We start from the raw sequence: 19719 nt of genomic DNA, 5'->3' as shown, positions 1-19719 counted from the left end.
GCTGCCATCAGCTTTGTTCCTTAAATAACCGCATGGGAAGTAGCTGCCTGCCTGTCTTTAAAAACTGCCCTAAAAATGATGTAAGTGAGAAATAAACTTTATTTTTGAGTCATTACGAGTTAAGGTTTATTTTTATAGCAGGTTAGCCTATGCTAATGAATACAATAGCCATTTTTCCTCTCTCAATCCTTAATGGGAAAAATGGCTCTCCTCTCTCCTATCCCAGGGAATCCCTCTACCTGAACTCTGGACTCCAACCCCACCCCAAGCCCTGTTTCATCAATTATTTACTCTCTCCTCTAGGTCTCAACTTATCCTCTCCTGGCTCTTTTCCCTCAGCATACAGACATGCTCATATCTCTTCTAACAACTATACAAAACAAATCTTACATTACATGATCTGATATTCTCCTTGTCTAGAAGTCTCTTTTCTCCTTCCTTTCATGCTCAAGGCTTTTTTCATCCCACTCTCTACCCCACTCACTCTATGACCTGGTTCCTGTCCCTACCACTGTTGTGAAACTGCTCCAGATTGGGCCCCAGTGACCTAACAGGCTATGGTCATATTTCACATCTTATCTAACTTGGCATCTTGGCATAGAAAGCTGTTCCTCCTCCTTCCTTGGTGCTCCTCTTCCCCTCCAGCTGCTCCTTCTAAGTCTCCCTGACAGGTTTCTTTTCCTCTCTCTTTGGTAAATGTGGATTCACCCTCTACCCTAATTTCTTCCCACTGCCTATATATCTCTTTCTAAACAATTTTGTTATTGCCTGTGGTTTAAATGACCATTATTTATAGATGCTAATGCCACACATCCTTGAGCCTCGAACCTATATTACCAACTGCCTCCTAGATATTTCTATCTTTATGGCCCATAGGCACCTCAAACTTAATATGTCCAAACTGAATTGATCATCTTTCCCATTTCCAACAATGACTGCTTTTATATTTTCTACTGAAGCGGATGGTAACAATTGTCCATGGGTAAGTCACCCACTAACCCCCTGAGCTGACTTCCTTCACTATCCATTCATACCACTACACTCTTCCACAAGCTTAATTTGTATGCCCCGACCTGCCAACCCTCAACCTGGAACAGTTCAGTGCCTGCCTTCCCTGTTTCTAACCCCCCAGGGTATGCTGTTCCCTAATGGAGAAAAACACACAGTGGTTGGTCAGGTGGCACTATATCCAGGCACTCAAGCTAGACACATGGGAGTAAGCCAACCTGGTCTCTCATCCCCAGACTACTCTGGCTCCAAATCCTATTGCATGTATCTACTGAACACTTCTCCAATACATCTGTTCGTCTCCCTTTCTTGGCCACTGATGAGCTCAGACCTTTTTCATCACTTTCTTAGATCATCTCAGTAACTTCTGGACTATTCTTCCTGTGGGCAGCCTCACCTTCCTCCTCCAGCCTGAACACTTGATATTGTCTCTTTCTTTGTTGATATTTATTTATGGGATTTTTTTCTATAGTGTCTTTTTCAAACTAAAAAGTAATATATTCTCATTGTAAAATAATTTATAAGGCTATTTAAAAAAATTAAAGTCACCCCATATCCAGTCATTAAATTTTACCTCCAAATACATATACACATAGTTTTTTTCTAAAAATAGGATCTTATTACACATGCCACATTTCTCTGTGCGGTATTCTATTTTAGGAGGAACCCTTTTTCATATTTTAACATCTCTAAAATCACAATGTGTCATACAATCAATGGTTCTTAGGTTTGGTTACATACAACATTGTTCTACAATGTACTCTTTTTATTTATTAATATTGGTCATGATTCCAAACCAACACTTACTTCCAGGAGATCTTTCTAAAGTACAAATCTGGTCAGGTTGCTACCCTTGGGAAAATTCTCCCGAGCCGCCCCTGCCCCCAAAGCCCTTCATCTTCTGATTCCCATCTACTTTTTCCCTTTCCAGCACATCCACACACATCGTCTTCCTTAAAGCCAAACAGGCCAAGCAGATCTATTGGCAGTTCATTCCCCAAATAGCGATGCTAAGCCAGATCTTTGCCTTTGCACCAATGTTTTTTCTGCCTTAAAGCCTATTCTCACCTTTTTACTCAGAGTTAGCTCTTTTCTTTGCTTTTTTTTTTTTTTGAGACAGAGTCTCGCTCTGTCACCCAGGCTGGAGTGCAGTGGCGTGATCTCGGCTCACTGCAAGCTCCGCCTCCTGGGTTCACACCATTCTCCTGCCTCAGCCTCCCGAGTAGCTGGGACTACAGGCGCCCGCCACCACGCCTGGCTAATTTTTTTGTATTTTTAGTAGAGATGGGGTTTCACCATGTTAGCCAGAATGTTCTCGATCTCCTGACCTCGTGATCTGCCCGCCTCAGCCTCCCAAAGTGCTGGGATTACAGCTGTGAGCCACTGCGCCCAGCCCCAAAGTTAGCTTACTGGAAAATTGTCCTGATCCCCCAAGCTGAGCCTGAGTTCTTCCTTTATGTACCTCCCCTCAAGTTCACCAGTGTGTGGTGCATGTCTCTGTTAAATCACTTAGCACTCAGGTTCATGCCATTTCTCTTGTTGCTCCTTACTAAATTGAGAGAAATAGTGAGTTCTCAAGTACACTTTCTTCTTTATACCCATTTCCAACAGTGTCGGGGTAATGTAGGAGCTTCATAAATATTTTTGGAAATAATGAACTCTATATGTGGGAGGCAGGAAAATGCTCCTTGAGATAATATAAAGAGCTTTCTAATTAACCATCTGTTTATCCTGGGACAAGAGAGAGAGAGAGGAGAAGGTCTGGACACCAAAGTACCTGGGAATCCAGAAATCTAAAGCAATCAGATATTTTTTTCTTCTTGTTGGCTCCAATCCTATTAATTCTACCCTCAACTAAAAGTAATCTGATTTCAACAACCAGATGCTTTATAATCTCCCCTCACCTGGCCCTCCACTTTCTTTCACTCTAGTCTTTTTATTTCCTTTGAGTCAAAACCTCCGTCCATATTATGGCTCTCTTTTGCAGTTAGCCCCTTATTTTGTAACCAGATGTTTTAAAAAGTAGCAAAGAGGGATTCTTTCCACTTGCCATTCTAAAATGCCCACTTGAGTCTTTCATTTGGTCTTCCTCCTGCCTTAGGTATGGACTCACCTTACTCAGTCCCAACAAGACTCTATACCAGCGAATAAATTCAAAAGAAAGCTGAAATTTAATACAAAATCTTAATTTTAAAAACTATCCTAAAGGCTTGATGTTATGTAGAGACATCAGTGAAAACCACTATCCCTCTCTCAACCCAGTATTGGGTTTGGATCCCAGAAAATGCCAAAAATAGACAAAAATGTTTCCAGTTCTTTTTTTCTGACCTAGATAATGTAAAACCAAAGATTCATTCCTGGAAAAGTACTAGGGTATTTTTGGGGATTTAAAATCAAGCTCAGTTAATGTGGTCTATAGGGCAGTCACTAAGATTGGTCCATGCTAAAACATGTCTTTGTCAACAATTGTAGGGCCAACACACATACTTTCAATACTCTCTCTTGGCTAGAAGTATAGGAACTATGAATAATCAGAAATAGAAGAGCAAAAGGAAAAGTGAAAAGATGAGAAGAGTCCATGAAAAAAGAGAGGCAAATTACAGGGAAGGAGAAAATCGAGGTTTTTGAATGGGAAATACAGTGGACATGAGAGGATCTGAGAACAGACATATTTCCTGTCAGAAGAGGCTGAAGGTAAACAAGTATGTCCTGTAACAGAAAGAAATGGGAAGGCCAAGTTAAAGAAAAGAATGAGAGAAGGCTTGGAACTGAAACAGGTAAAGAGATGACGACAGTGAAAACTATTTTAGGCATATCAACAGGACTGATAAGGAATAGTGAGGGTCCAGGATCTCACATCAAAGACAAAAGGGTCAACATGTGGAGAGAGAAAAAGGAAGAGGGATCCCAGCTGTTAGGGGGAAAAGGTGCTGTTGAAGACAGCTCTAGTCTGCATTTTGAACCTTACATTCTGAAAGGAAGGACTTCACCAAGCCAATACAAAACACTGTACAAATCTCTGCTGTTCATAAATTTTAGAGTAAATAAAAGCAAACTAATGCTACACATCAAATACCTTAACTGGCGAGACGTAATTCCTAGTTCATTTTAGCCACCGGGGGCAAGAAGCTATCAAAGTGATTTTTTTTTTTCCCAGCATCTTAATGTGAGACAAGTATGAAGGAAAAAGGCCCAAACCAATATTGCCCAGTAGTAATTTTCAGAGTGATTTCTCTTTTCGGTATAGACTTGGATGTATTTGGACCCCTTGGAGGGGGCGCCGGAGAAGCGGCCCAGAAAGTATTTCTATATTAAGAAAAATTTAGTTTGGATGCAAAGTGAGTTTTGCGGACCTCAATACAGCCTGGAGAAATCTGAAGTACTCCCTTACAGCGTTAATAAAGAAAGATAACTCAGATTGCCTGTTAACTTGCAGCTTCTCCTCCTCCCCCATCGGCTTCAGCCTGAACTCATCAAAGCACCGGAGGACAGGAACGGACCTTCTATTGCTTTTGTTTCCTGCGTGTCGGAGACTTAGAGGAACGGCCGGTCGCCTACCTGCCTTCCACTTCCCCGGCCGCAGAGCAGTTCGCTGCCGGCTCGGTTCGCCGCCAACCTCACCTACCGGTTGGCTCTCCGGCCTGACTCTTCTGGGATGGGTGGCGGGGGGTGGGGGAGACCTCAGGGGGCGGAGGGACACGAGGAGGCGGGCCTGGCCCTTCCCCCAGAGCCAGGGAGGAGGTGCCGCCAGGGCGCAGGTGAAACCGACTCGGCCCTATCCCGGGAACTTTCGCTGTGAGGACTCGTTGCGAGAGGCTAGAGTCGCGCAGAGGCGGCCTCGGAGCCACCCTCTCTCACCCAGACTGCCGCGGGGACTCAGCCTTGGGGCCACCCGCAGGGGACCCACGGCCCTCCTGGCGCGCTCACGGGCTGCGGGCAGCGCTGGCCTCCGCGGCTGATGGGGGCGGCTAGTGCCGCCCCGGGCGCAGGTGACACTCGCCCGGCCAGGGTTTCCTCTGGCAGGGGAGAGCCCCGGGAGGGCGAGACGCAGACACCTCGGGGGCGGAGGACAGGGCAGCGATGGCCCGAGAGCTGAGCCAGGAGGCACTACTGGACTTTCTGTGCCAGGCTGGGGGCCGCGTGACCAACGCTGCCTTGCTGAGCCACTTCAAGAGCTTTCTCCGAGACCCCGACGCGTCCCCCAGCCAGCACCAGCACCGCCGCGAGCTCTTCAAGGGCTTCGTCAACTCCGTCGCCGCAGTGCGCCAGGACCCCGACGGCACCAAGTACGTAGTGCTCAAGAGGAGGTACAGGGACCTTTTGGGGGAGGAGGGGCTGCAGCGACCCCGCGAGCCGCCCGCGGCTGCCCCCAGTGCAGAGGGAGCTGCGCCCTGCTCCCCGCGAGGCGCGCGCCGGGGGGAGCCGCCCCAGCAGCAGCCCAGGCGGCGGCGGCGCGAGAAGGAGCCGGAGGAGGAGCCAGCAGGTGCAGCAGCCAGAGCCGCCGACGCAGCTTGCAATGGACTCCCGGCCAGCGGCTCCCGTGGGGCGCCCGGGAAGGGCGGCGGATCGAAGGGCAGTCCCGGACAGAGGGCGCCGGTGCCCGCAGCTGCAGCTGCAGGGGCCCAGGCTAGAGCGAGGTGCGCGGCAGCGAAGACGCAGGGCCGCTGCTGCTGGGAATGCCTCCAGAACAACCTGGCTGTGCTGCCAGGAGAGCTCGGCGCACGCCCGCACTCCGCCACTGCCGAGGAGAAGCCGGCACGGGTTCTGCCTGCCCAGGATGACCGCGGGGCTTCCAGGGAGCGGGAAGAAGGCGCCCTGGCTGAGCCGGCGCCTGTGCCTGCAATGGCTCACTCGCCTCCCGCCACCGTCGAGGCTGCGACGAGCAGGGCTTCCCCGCCTGCTCTCCTGCCCGGCCCGGCTCCCCGCGGAGACCGGCCGGAGCTGCTGACCCCCAGCTCCCTGCATTATTCGACCCTGCAGCAGCAGCAGCAGCGCACTCGAGAGTGGGTGGCCAGGCACCGGCAGGTGCCCGAGGCCCGTCATCAGGGCCCTATCCGCGCCTGGTCGGTGCTGCCAGACAACTTCCTCCAGCTGCCGTTGGAACCCGGCTCCACGGAGCCTAATTCAGAGCCGCCAGACCCCCGTCTTTGCTCGCACTCTCTCTTTCCTGTTGTTCCGGATGAGTCCTGGGAATCCTGGGCGGGGAACCCTTCATTGACTGTCTTTCGCAGCATTCGTTGTCAGCTGTCCCTCCAAGATCTGGATGACTTTGTGGATCAGGAGAGTGATGGTAGTGAGGAGAGCAGCAGTGGGCCCAAAGACTCCCCGGGGGCTTCTGAAGAGGGGCTGCAAGTTGTCTTGGGAACCCCAGATAGGGGGAAGCTCAGGAATCTAGCTGGGTGCCTTTCTGTATCTCGGAAGGAGGGCGGCCCCAGCCGGAGCCCTCAGGGCCTCAGAAACAGAGGGGATGGTCACATCTCGCAGCAGGTCCCTGCAGGGGCTAATGGCCTTGCAGGCCACCCCCTGAAGCCTTTGCCTTGGCCAGTTCCTAAGTTAAGGAGGTCCCTCAGGAGGAGCTCTCTGGCAGGGAGAGCCAAATTGTCCTCCTCTGATGAGGAGTACCTTGATGAGGGCTTGCTGAAAAGAAGTCGGCGCCCACCTCGATCCAGGAAGCCCTCCAAGGCAGGAACAGCACCCAGCCCAAGGGTTGATGCAGGTTTATCACTAAAACTTGCAGAGGTTAAGGCTGTTGTGGCCGAGCGGGGTTGGCGACACAGCTTGTGGGTCCCCAGTGGGGAGGGGCCTGCAGCCTTGGCCCCCCACAGAACTTCTGAGCACAAATCATCCCTGGTTCCACTAGATGCCAGGGAGCATGAGTGGATTGTGAAGCTTGCCAGTGGCTCCTGGATTCAGGTGTGGACTTTGTTCTGGGAGGACCCTCAACTGGCCTTGCACAAAGACTTTTTGACTGGGTACACTGCCTTGCACTGGATAGCCAAACATGGTGACCTCAGGGCCCTTCAGGACTTGGTGTCTGGAGCGAAGAAGGCAGGGATTGTCCTTGATGTAAACGTGAGGTCCAGTTGTGGATATACCCCGCTGCACCTTGCAGCCATTCACGGCCACCAGGGGGTCATCAAATTGCTAGTGCAAAGGTTGGCTTCTCGGGTAAATGTCAGGGACAGCAGTGGGAAGAAGCCATGGCAGTATCTAACCAGTAATACCTCTGGGGAAATATGGCAGCTGTTGGGAGCCCCTCGGGGCAAGCCCATTTTCCCTGTCTATCCCTTAGTTGGAAGTTCTTCCCCCACCAGAAAGGCCAAGAGCAAGGAAATATCTAGAAGTGTCACCCGAAAAACTTCCTTCGCTGCACTACTCAAAAGTCAGCACAACAAGTGGAAATTGGCCAACCAGTATGAGAAATTCCACAGTCCAAGGGAAAGAGAAGAGTATAGTGACTGAGGTGGTTCTCTGTCCAACACACAGGCAGCACTCCCTCACCCTGCTCAGTGAGAGAATTCAGAGGGAATAGAAAAGCTGCTGAGAGTTGGTAAAGAGGATGGTCGAGTGAGATGGTGTTGACCTCCCTGGATCTTATGTCACTACATCCTGGACCTCAAGAGGGTCATCCAAGCTTTTTGAAAGCTGAAGTCCTTGACTGGAGAAACCTAGACAAGAGGCAGGGCCAGGTGCTTGATATCTAGGAGGCATTCTTCCTCTTCCCTTGCCACCGTGGAGCTGGGCACAGTAAGCCATATTGTTTCCTGAAGCAGGAGTCCCAGGCCTTGGCTAGAGAGGGAACAGATGTCTAACAAAAAGAGAAGCAATTCGAGGAATTGATGAAGCACATGCAAAATCCTCTCTGGCTAGTAGCTCTCTGGCTTCTGTTCATTTGAAGAATAAATCTTGGCTGACAGTGGGAAGCACCAGGTTTGAAGTCAGATGGCTTTATTTTTCTTTTTTTGGCATTTAAATCAGTGAAATAAAATTATTACTGGAGAGCAGAGTTCGATTTGAGAGATTCCTCAGCCCTGTTCTCAAGTCTTCTTTTGAATTCCATGCATGGTGGTTAATGGGTAAAATGATTAATGCCTCCTTTGAGTCTTCTCACTGATCAGAGAAGCAGTTGGGTAAGATCCAGTTATGACTTGGACTCCATTCCCAAGAGGAATGACTGTCATTCAGGCCCTGCTTTTTTGTATCAACCCGAAGGGAACTTTCCAAATGTAAAAACCATGTGGCTCATTTGCATAGTGACTGAAACCATCTTTCATGGAAATTCCCTGTGTAACAAACAGAATTATCATTACTAGTTTTCAGTAGGTTTGAATGGCCAACGTTTGTACTCATAAAAAGAGAGAAATGATTTCACTCTGGGGAAACAGTAAGGGTTAAGAGAATGCATCCTTACCAGGACTATCTAAGCTGCTAAATATAATTTTATTTGCACTAAACTTGTTGCCAATTAAGATTAAATATTAGCCTTTAAGTACTCTATATCTAACATGAAGTGCTCCTTTTTAATTGCTTTTCAAGGGACCGATAACTTGTGAGTTCATGGAGTGAGAGAAAGGCTAGTCTATAAATGTCAGTAGAGCATCAAGATTTCAGAATAAGTTCAAAGAGGGCTGAAATACATGTTCAAGTGGAAATTGTTAATTTTTTATGGGAATGTTTTCATGAGATGTGACAATGATGCTGTATTTTAAGTCTTTTTGTGTTTCTTCTGGTTATTTGCCCCCATTAAAAGATCAATAGATCCTTATAATTTATTATACTTATGCTGATTACTGTTTTCTTCTTTACAAAATTGTGTCTCAGCGAGTGCCAAATATTATTGTTTCTTTGATTTTTTACTTTATAATTTTGCTGAAATAAATATATCTCTTCTACTATAAAAATAAGCATAATAAATAAATCTAAGAGCTTTTTTCCCAAAAGACCTATATAAGAGATGAAACTTTGTCAAATCAAAGCAAGAAAAATGGCAGCCACAGATGGGACATAGTTTGAAGAGATAAAAAATTAAAAGAATACAATAGACATCTATGCAAATACTCTAGTAAACTAGTAAAAAGTGTAAACTACTAGTAAGCTAGTGATATTTCATGGAAAAAATGTCAACTTTCTAAAAAATCCAATGAATGTTTTTACTTTATCATATTGTTATTACTATATCAATTTATTCAACAGATGTGTTTTATGTAGTGCTGTGGGATTTATAAAGGTGAGTAGGAGATGACCCCTCCTGTCTTGAAATTTAAAATCTGACAATATTTATTATTGATTGCTTTATACCCCTTTTTTTTTTGAGACAGAGTCTCAAAAAAAGTTGAGGCTGGAAGTTGCCCAGACTGGAATGCAGTGGTGTGATCCTGGCTCACTGCAACCTTTGCCTCCCAGGTTCAAGCAATTCTTCTGCCTCAGCCTCCCATGTAGCTGGGATTATAGGCAACCACCACCACTCCTGGCTAATTTTTGTATTTTTAGTAGAGACGGGGTTTCACCATGTTGGCCAGGCTGGTCTCGAACTCCTGACCTAAAGTGATAAGTTGTATGTTTCAGTATTCCCAAAGTGCTGGGATTACAGGCGTGAGCCACTGTGTCTGACCTGTACCTTATCTTGCTCCCATGATGTCTTTTAAAGCTGCATTATATCAGAAAATAAGCTTGTAAAATGAGGCAAAGAGAAAAGAAAGATGGTACCAGAAATGAGGACAAACAACAGCAATGCAAGAAAAAATTTTCAAAATTGTCCTAAGTACAAAATACACGCTCTGGAGAGAGCACTTGTTTCAGGAGAGAGAAAGAGAGGGAGAGGGAAAGGGAGAAAAAGAGAAAGACACAGAGAGAGAGAGAGAGAAAGAGAAACAGAGAGAGATCCTTTCGGCCTGGGAAAATCAGGGAGGGCTTCATAGAGGCCAGGAATCTTTTAATTGAATGATACTAACTTTCCCAAGAAACCAGCTGTGTTAGTTCTACCACATTCTTGACTTCTGCTTCAGTGTGTGATTTACATAGCACTAGTGTTGGCTGATTGTTCACTGGTTAGAGCACAATCCTGTCTCAAGTTGATTCTTATGATGATTCATCATGTCCCTCATACCTGCATCTGATCAACTCTTTTACATGGTCAATATGCTATGTTGGGGAGGAGTCAGGGGAGAAGAGGGTGTAGAGAGCTGATTAAAACAAAGATCTGATCCTGACACCCTCTTACTCATGTTGTAAAGTCCAGGCCAGGAGGGCTGCCAGGACTAGCATACTTTCCCAGCTTTCTGCCAGCCACTCCCTGCCATGAACCCCAAACTTCAGCTACATCAGACCCATTGGGATGCTGGTGGCCCTAACCTCTCAGTTTCTGTCTTGTGCTGAATTTCTTTTACTTAGAAAACCCTTTTTGCTATTTTCCTGGTAATCTTATTCCTCAAAGGATAGCTCAAATGTCACAGCCTATATGAAGACTCCGGGACAAACACCTCCAAGCTGGAAGCTGTATAGCTCCTTCATCAGAATTCTTATAATACTGTATACATACCTCATTTACAATTTTTGCCACATAGTATTCAAGTAAATTGTATGTCTCAATATTCCTGAAGATTTTGAGCATCTGGAGATTAGTGAATATGTTTTCAATTCCTCTAGATTTCCAGATATTTATGGAGTATCTGCTATGTGATAAAGACATAATTCCTGCCTTCAAGAGCTCATAGTCTACTGGGGAAGGAGATGTGAGGGTTGGGTCACTGAAAATTGCTTCTAGCACAGTGAGGTAAGTGCACAGATATGTGTGTGTGTCAAGACTCTGAGAATTCAGAGAAGGTGACGTTTGTGAAGCATTTTTCATGTGCCAGTCTCTTTGGTTATGCTGGAAATACATTTAGTAGAATATACCTATTTCCTGCTCTGATTATAATTTTCTGGATTGGGGAAGTCAGGAGGGAAAAAGGAAGTTAGATGAGCTTTGAAGGGTGAAGTGCAGAAAAGAGTTCTGGAAGAATATCCCAGGAGAGGGAAGGGACTTGACCAAAACCACAGAGTGGTTTGGGGATATTGAGCCACATAGTGTGGCAGAAGTGAGGCAGTGCAGAAAGAGATGAAGCTGGAAAGGTCATTTAGGACTAGGTTGAAAGAAGGGTCTTTTGGGCCTCGGGAAATACAGGCATTTTCTAGGAAGCCAAGGATTGTGAAAACTCCTCCCAGAAAAACTTAGCGTTATTCCAAATCCAACTGTTTTCCTGAAGTCTTAATTTGAAGACAAAAAATATATCAAAGTATTAGATTAAATGTGCTTAAAGTTCCTCTTTCATATTTTTCTTAGGTCTTCAGTGTTGTTAATGCTTATTTGCGAGCACATAATGGTAAGCAACAAAGTAATTTAACAAACAGCAATTTCATTTTAAAACCAAACATTAGAAATTGTTGATAAACTTAGCTCAACACTCTTTTTTCATTTTAGCAGTTGTATGAAAGTTTGTATATATATTCATTTATTCCTGTATCTTCTCAATTGTTTCTTTCTTGTATTTGCCCTTTTTCTTTCCTACTTCGCAATATTTGGCTTTCTGTTCATGGATCTTTTTATGGTCTTTGTCCACTTTTAGCCTAGTGATAACCACTTCGCTGGGGTGAATGCCTACATGGACAAATGTACCATTAGCCTTTTGCTGTTGCACCCATTCAATGTAGATGACATCTTTCTTCCTGTAAACTTTGAGTACGTTGCCAATTTGCTGACCTTTATAATGTCCTTGCACAGTCTGAACTTCATCATCCTTCCGGATTGTCATGGATCAAACATCATACTCCTGTCTTAGCTCTTTGGAAAGAGGGGAAGACATAATCTTCTTGAAAATGTGTGAAAGTGCATTGGAATGCCTTCTGCAGTTCTTGCTTCGGTCGGAAGTCACAAAAGCATTGAATTTCACTTTGGCCACTCTCGCTTCAGTGATGGATGCAAAAAATGCTCGACACTTTTTGTTGTAGTCATAAAGTAGTGAATTCTAATGTAATAAATATACTGCAAATATTAAGTATATATACTGTAGTCTTATTTTATGATAGTAAAATTGCTTATAGTTCAACATTTCAGTCTGTTACACATAGCATGCTATGAATTCCAGATGCCTTGATTCCTCTATATATTTTTGGGTTTTTTTTGAGGCAGGGTCTCACTTGGTCACCCAGGCTAGACTGCAGTGTTGCCATCATAGCTCACTGTAACTTCAAACTCCTGGGCTCAAGAGATCCTCCCACCTTAGCCTCTTTAGTAGCTGGGACTATAGGTATACACCATCAAACTCAGCTTTTTTTTTTTTTTTTTGGGTGGGGGACAAGGTCTCTCTGTTACTCAGGCTATGTTGCCCAGGCTGGGTCTCAAACTCCTGGTCTCAGCCTCCCAAAGCACTGCGATTACATGTGTGAGCCACCACACCTGGCACCCCGTACATCTTTTTTGTTGTTGTTGAGACAGGGTCTCCCGCTGTCACCCAGGCTGGAGTGCAGTGATGCAATCTCAGCTTACTGCAGTCTTGACCTCCCGGACTCAAGCCATCCTCCCACCTCAGCTTCTGGAGTAGCTGGAACTATAGGCGCACACCACCACACCCAGCTAATTTGTTTTATTTTTTTGTAGAGATGAGGTCTCACTGTGTTGCCCAGGCTGGTCATGAACTCCTGAGCTTAAGCAATCCTCCAGCCTCAGCCTCCCAAAGTGCTGGAATTACAGATATGAGCCTTCATGCCCAGCTCCCCCTATACATTTTAAAAAATAACTTTACAATTTTAAACGTACAGTTCAATGATTTTTAGTATAATCACACTTATGCAACTATCACCACATTAAGTTCCTGTATAAATCTGAGAGCCACTGATCCAGGCAATAGGAAGCCATTGAAGGTTTAATGCAGGAGAGTGACATATAAGCTGGGGTGAAATAAAGATTCTTCTTGCTGCAATAAAGGAGATAAACTAGAAGCAGAGATCAGTGAAACTATTGTAATAGCTTAGTTTCATATTGGGAATATCAGGAATGTTGACTCAATAAACTGGATAAGGTGTTATCCATTGGATTGGATGTATACAGTGAGGAAAAAAAACTTTGTTGGTGGGGCTGATTTAGTTGATAAGAATTAAGTATTAGGTAAGATGTAAAAGGGTTTCTCCATTTCCTCTCACCCTCAAAATACCCTGGTTTTGTCAATTTTTTTTTTTTTTTTTTTTTGGCAAAGTCTCGCTCTGTTGCCCAGGCTGGAGTGCAGTGGCATGATCTCAACTCACTGCAACCTCCACCTTCCGGGTTCAAGCAATTCTTGTGCCTCAGCCCCCTTAATAACTGGGATTACAGGCGTGAGCCACCACACCTGGCTATGTTTTTTTTTTTTTTGGAGACAGAGTCTTGCTCTGTCGCCCAGGCTGGAGTGCAATCTTGGCTCACTGCAACCTCCACCACCCAGGTTCAAGCTATTCCCCTGTCTCAGTCTCTGGATTAGCTGGGATTACAGGCGTGTGCCACCACATCCAACTAATTTTAGGTTTGTTTGTTTGTTTTTGTTTTTTGTTTTTTGAGATGGAGTTTTGCTTTTGTTGCCCAGGCTCACTGCAACCTCCGCCTCCCAGGTTCAAATGATTCTCCTGCCTCAGCCTTCCGAATAGCTGGGATTACAGGCCCAGCTAATTTTTTTGTATTTTTAGTAGAGACAGGGTTTCACCATGTTGGCCAGGCTGGTCTCCAACTCCTGACCTCTGGTGATCCACCCACCTCAACCTCCCAAAGTGCTAGGATTACAGGCGTGAGCCACCACACCCAGCCCTAATTTTAGTATTTTTAGCAGATACGGGGTTTCACCATGTTGGCCAGGCTGATCTCAAACTCCTGACCTCAGGTGATCCGCCCACCTCGGCCTCTCAAAGTGCTGGGATTACAGGCATGAGCCATAGTGCCCAGCCTAATTTTTGTATTTTTAGTAGAGATGGGGTTTTGCCATGTTCACCAGACTGGTTTCGAACTGCTGGCCTCAAGAGATCCGCCTGCCTCGACCTCCTAAAGTGTTGGATTACAGGGGTGAGCCATCATGTCTGGCCTGGTTTTGTAACTAAATTACTTCATTCCTGTCATGACCATCTAGTTCATGGTGGCAGTGAATCCAGAGTGTAAATTCAATCTCTGCACAAGCTGTTTTGCATAGCAGTGCTGCTGTGTGCACTTGGGTTTGTCAACATCAAAACAAATTTAAAATGTTTAATGAAAGGTTGGATAATGTAAGTACTTAAGCTCATGGCAATGAAGCTAGGTTGCCTGGCTCCTGTCCTGATTTGGACAAGACCTTAAACTTCTTAGTTTTGTCATTTGTAAGATGGAAATAATAGCAATAGAAAATGGATTTTCTGAGAGGATAAAATGAATTTATACCTGTCCAAAGTTCACAGAAAATGCCTGGCACATAGTAGATCCTCAGTAAACATTTGGTATTATTATTTTTAACACCATTAAAAGTATACAGTTCACTTAAATTTCCATCTATGCAGAAAGCAAGAAATCTAGTTGATTAAAAAGGTGCTGATAAAAACTTATTGATAAAGCTAAATAATTTTCATTATGCTTCTACACAAGAAAGATATCTGGGTTTCTCATTTCAAATGAAAAAGACTATTTAACTATCTCTTGTGTGTAACAATCATTAGCTATTAAGTCATTACACAGAATTATGTCCAGTTGAAGTCACATAAACTAATACCAGTCAAATTAGAAGCTCTGATGTTGCCCGGAACTGAAACTCAGACAGAGCTCTGAAGGAATCAGGCTTATGGGGAGGTGAGGTGTGTGTGTGTGTGTGTGTGTGTGTGTGTAATGCTACTATCACTCATGAATTGGAAAAATCTAAATGGAACCATGTAGCAAACTTTATCAAATTTCTGCTAAATTTGGTCACGATGAAGTCACTGAGTTGGATTAAAAAGTATTGATCTGACTATTCTTCCTTCATGATGTGAAAATAACACTTCCTGATCTCTAGCTACCAAGCTTGACTCCTATTTTCTACTTTTTTTTGGGGGGTGGAGTGGGGTGGGGATTGATACTTTCATTTATTCAGACTTTACTCATCATCACATTCTGAGCCCCTTTCTGCATCTACCTCAGCGTCCTCACACAACTCACAGGCTAGAGAGGATTTCAAAGTGTGATCACAGCACTGAGGGGTCCCAAGTAAGGCAAAACGGCCTGGGGGAGTGGTAAGGATCCAGCAGGGCCTCATAAAGAAGGTGACATCTGAGCTGCGTCTCCAAGAATGAGCCACCACTTAGCTAGGGCCTCTGTTTCCATATTGAATCACTGGAATACAATTTGCTGAATTCAACAGATTGACGACCTGGGCTCAGGTTAATTAGCTTTGTTTATGTTTTACTTTTGTTTTCTCTGTCTCCCCTGCTAGACTATCATCCCATAAGAATGGAGACCCCTGTCTGCCTCACTCCCTGCCGTGCTTCCATGTCTGGAGCATGCAGTAGGACTTCAGTGAATGTGTGCTGGAAGAGGGAACGCTGATCGGAATTTGTCCTCTGAATTTGTCCACTCACGCTGCAGTGTCAGCTCCTTGAGGACAGCAATGTCATCAGTCCTGTTGATTCCTGGATCAGCACCTAGAAGGGTTTGGCACATGGTAGGTGATCACTGACTGGCTGATTACAACAGGACACAGCAGCAGGCCTTGAAGCTGGGAGTGAACCCCAAATCCTACCTTCAAGCAGGAAGCCCTGTTCCTTTGTGTTATGCCTGAAATGGGGCCTGTGAAGGAGGTGGCAGGAGAGGGGAAAAAGTGCTGCCATGGGTTCTCGTGTACACAGAAGACAGTGGAGTGGGAGGACATGAGCAGGCATATCCAGGAAATGAACAGGACTGAGGTTCGTCCCTGAACCTGCTCTCTTAGGTGTCACACCCTCTCCCACTGGAAGCAGGTGAGCAGCTCCCAAGTTCCCTTGGAGATAGAGGCCACATGACCTCGACCTGGCCAATCAGCAGAGCCCATTCTCTTCAGCCATAGTGATTGGCTGAGGTCTGGGCAAGTAACCAATAGGGTGCCAAAGGTCAGACCGCTGGGTTGGAATCCTGGAGGAAGAGAAGCTCTATTTCTGTTAGGTTGCTGGAGTGGTTGGTGCCATCTTGTCACCTTGAAGGGAAAGCCCACCTAAGAATGACACCAACACAGAGGGAAGTAAACAGAGCCAAGAGGTCAGCAGAGGTGGTTCCTGGTGCCATTATCCAGCACCCAGCTACAGACCAGGTGAAGTTGGCTGGGCACATAGTCACTGGCACTGGAGTGACCCATAGGTCACACACAAAAGTCTGCAGAGCAACTCCAGCTATGCTCTTTCGTTTTCACAGTTAGCACAGTTTTTATAGGTAGCATTCTTGGTTAGCATTACTAGTTAGGATTTGTAGCTAGAAGGTTACCATGTGGCAGGGACTTACGACCATCTCTGCTGATGAGGAGACCCTGACTGATCATTATAGGCTCCTCGAGATCATCAGCCAGAACAGCTTCACCAGGGTGAATGAAGTTCACCAAGTACCTTCTCACTGGGCAGCAGAACTCCTCCTCCCTCTAGAGTCTATTCCATGGGGTCACCCCAAGGTCATCAAGCTCTTTCGACACCACAGACACTTTGTTCTTAGCCATGGAGTATGCCAGCAGAGCAGAGCTGGTCGACTACATCCTAGAGTTGGGTTGCATGAAGGCGGAAGAGGCCTGAAGCAAATTCCAGCAGATAATATCAGCCCTCTAGTACCACCAACAGAAGGGGGATATCCATAGGGACCTGAAGCCCAAGAATTTCCTTGTGGTCCATCACAACATAAAAATAACAGACTTTGGATTTGATACCGGGTTCACTGTAGGCCAGAAGCTGGGCACCTTCGGTGGGAGTCCCTCTTATGCGGTCCTGAACTCTTCCATGGCCAAACATATGATGGGCCCCAGTGGACATGTGGAGCTGGAAAGTCATTCTTTACACCACAGTAACCAGGGCCTGCCATTTATCGGGCAGACTTTGTGGCGCTGAGGAAGCTGATACTGTGTGAACAATTGTATAAGATCCCACTCTTCGCTCTTCATTTCCAGAGAGCTTCATAAACCTATTTCTGACCACAGGGAGAGACCTATACTAGACTACATCATGGAACACCTATGGATCAACACTGGTCAGGAGGAGACACGAAGGCCATACTGGGAGCTACTCTCTGATCACCAGGACTCCTGAAAGACAGAACTCATGGTGTCTGTGGGATATGAGGCAGACCACATCCAGTCCTTGTTAGAACAAAAATTTGATGATACCATGGCCTGGTACTGAATCCTGACCTACAGGAAACCCGATGCAGGTCTCCATCATCACAGTGAAGTCTTTGCCTTCAGTGGATCCCACTCAACAGCCACTAGCCTTCCCCATCACTTGAAAGAAACTCTTATACTTTAACATACAAAACTTGTTAAGAACATTGGGAAAAGGTGCACGTTCGTATATTCTTCATTTGTTCACTCTTAAGTGTCCAAAGTGTCTTGTCGTTCATGCTGGTCTAAATATTGTGGGTTGACATAAAATTTGAGGTATAATAAGGCCAACAGGTCAGGAAACAAGTATTGTACTACTGAAAAGATAATTTGTTGCCCACAGTTCCCAAGAGGACAGGCACACAACGTGCAGGGCCACACAAGGAAGCACCGGTGGGGGTCAGTAGGCAGAGGGAGAGGGAGAGCTGTGGGCAAGAACCTTTGTTGTGCTTCCTTCTCAATTTTGCCCAGGAAGAGCTCCTTGGTGACAGCTTGGATGGGTGGACTGGTGCACAGCGGGTGCCAGCCCATGGTGAAGGCCACTGGAGGCTGGCAGGAATGCACCTCCCTTGGGGTAGGCTGCAGGAGCCCAGTGCTGCTCATGCTGCCCTGGTTGCTGTGGCCACTACTGCCATTTCCTGCTCAGCACTTCAGCATCTGGTCTGTGCAGCCTGATGATGCCCTCTCTTTTCTACTTTTAAGACTTGTGTGTTTTGTAAAGGCCTTACTGTATGTAAATTAGTTCTCAATTTAAAAAGAAAATACCAAGACAAGTAAGGAGAAATATTTTTCAAATGCCTATTGGGGCCAAAGCCAGGACTGTTTTGAAACAGTCTAGTTCTTCCATGTACTCTCTTTTTCTTTCTTTCCTTCCTTTTTTCCTTTCCTTGTCTCCTCTTCTTTTTAGAACAGTGAACACTCCCAAATCTAGCAACTACTAACAGGTATTTCTGTACCATTGCTTTTTCGAAAACTACAATTATTAATCTTACAGGATTTGAAAGTTTTTGCTATTTATGTCCCAAAATACAATTAGCTTCTAGTGAATTCTTGTCCTTTGGTGTCAACTAGGGAAACACTTCAGGGACACAAATATTGTGAACCAAGTGACATGCCACCATATTTCCCTGGATTTCTTGGGCAAGATTCCTCATATCCGTCATAAATTCTTGGGAAAGCTGAGTCCTAGAACTACTTTTCAAATTTTAGGTTTACACATATCTTTCAGGAGCAGTGTATCTAATATGGATGATCTTACACAAGCATTTTCTCTTCTGATCTTTGTTCTTATTAGCTAATTGTAAAATTCAATCAGGAACTGACAAAGAGGTTGAAACTCAAGTTTACTTGCTACTTGTTAGAATCTTTGAATTATTTGAGGTTTTAATCGTCAGTGTTGTATTAGTCCGTTCTCATACTGCTATAAAGAACTACCTGAGACCGGGTAATTTATGAATAAAAGATATTTAACTGATTCACAGTTCTTCAGGCTGTATAGGAAGCATGGCTGGGAGGCCTCAGGAAACTTAAAATCATGGTGGAAGGCAAAGGGGAAGCAAGCACATCTTAACCATGGCAGAGCAGGAGAGAGGGAGAGAGAGGAAGTGCCACACACTTTTAAACCATCATGGTGAGAACTCACTATCATGAAAACAGCAACCGGGAAGTCCACCCTTATGATTCAGTCACCTCCCATCAAGCCCCCTCCTCCGACACATGGGGATTACAATTCGAGATGAAATTTGTGTGGGGACACAGAGCCAAACCATATAAAGTGTTATTGTTATTTTATATCACTCCATTCTACCCACCCACGCACCCCCTGCCTCCAAACACACACATATACTGTAGCACAGATAATAAAGGATTGAATTGTAGCTATATTCTTATACCATAAGATGTGTTTATTTAAGATGTCTCTCAAATTTTTAGTAAAGGAAAGCATCTGCATGTGGTCGCTAACTCTGAGACCACTAAAATTCCTAATCCTGCGAACAGCCTGGGATTCTTTGAGAAGGGAAAAGGATTAATCCCCCGGACACGGGGCAAAGACAAAAACACCTGCATGCAGAAGTTGTATTAGGTGTCGCCTGACCATAACCTTATATCCTTGCATGTGTCACACCTTCTTGTGGTCTCTTGGGTCTAGGTGTTTTCCTACTAAAAGCTTCCTCAAGGCCACCTGGAGAAGCAGAATGGCAGAGCAGGTGGAGTAGTATCACCTGGTGATCTCAGCATTCTGGACACAGGCAGGGCTCTTCAGGCTGCCCTCATTGTTTTCCCTGTTATTGTGGTACATTTCTGACTCAAATTCAGTTTTGGAGGCTTTTGTGAGGTACTTCCTCCGGTTCAAAACTCCTTATGTCTTTATTCACTTGAATTG

General features: G+C 45.3%; 2 protein-coding genes across 2 annotated transcripts; one reads left to right on the top strand and one right to left on the bottom strand.

Annotated features, from left to right (window-relative positions):
- Positions 1-4732: 4732 nt before the first annotated feature.
- Positions 4733-8785, top strand: SOWAHB (sosondowah ankyrin repeat domain family member B). The gene has a single exon (XM_054486162.2). It carries the CDS (start codon positions 5089-5091, stop codon positions 7468-7470), a length of 2382 nt encoding a protein of 793 aa, XP_054342137.1. The 5' UTR covers positions 4733-5088; the 3' UTR covers positions 7471-8785.
- Positions 8786-11339: 2554 nt separating this feature from the next.
- On the bottom strand, positions 11340-12026 carry LOC129034557 (large ribosomal subunit protein uL24-like). The gene has a single exon (XM_063663775.1). It carries the CDS (start codon positions 11796-11798, stop codon positions 11499-11501), a length of 300 nt encoding a protein of 99 aa, XP_063519845.1. The 5' UTR covers positions 11799-12026; the 3' UTR covers positions 11340-11498.
- Positions 12027-19719: the final 7693 nt, after the last annotated feature.

This window comes from Pongo pygmaeus, chromosome 3, assembly GCF_028885625.2.
Source record: "Pongo pygmaeus isolate AG05252 chromosome 3, NHGRI_mPonPyg2-v2.0_pri, whole genome shotgun sequence".
NCBI lineage: Eukaryota > Metazoa > Chordata > Mammalia > Primates > Hominidae > Pongo > Pongo pygmaeus.
Note: the sequence above shows the minus strand (reverse complement) of the source record. Positions and strands in the feature narration are given on the sequence as shown.

Excerpts from the sequence above, each read along its gene's own strand:
- SOWAHB (XM_054486162.2), top strand. The coding sequence starts at position 5,089 with ATGGCCCGAGAGCTGAGCCAGGAGGCACTACTGGACTTTCTGTGCCAG.
- LOC129034557 (XM_063663775.1), bottom strand. The coding sequence starts at position 11,798 with ATGACAATCCGGAAGGATGATGAAGTTCAGACTGTGCAAGGACATTAT.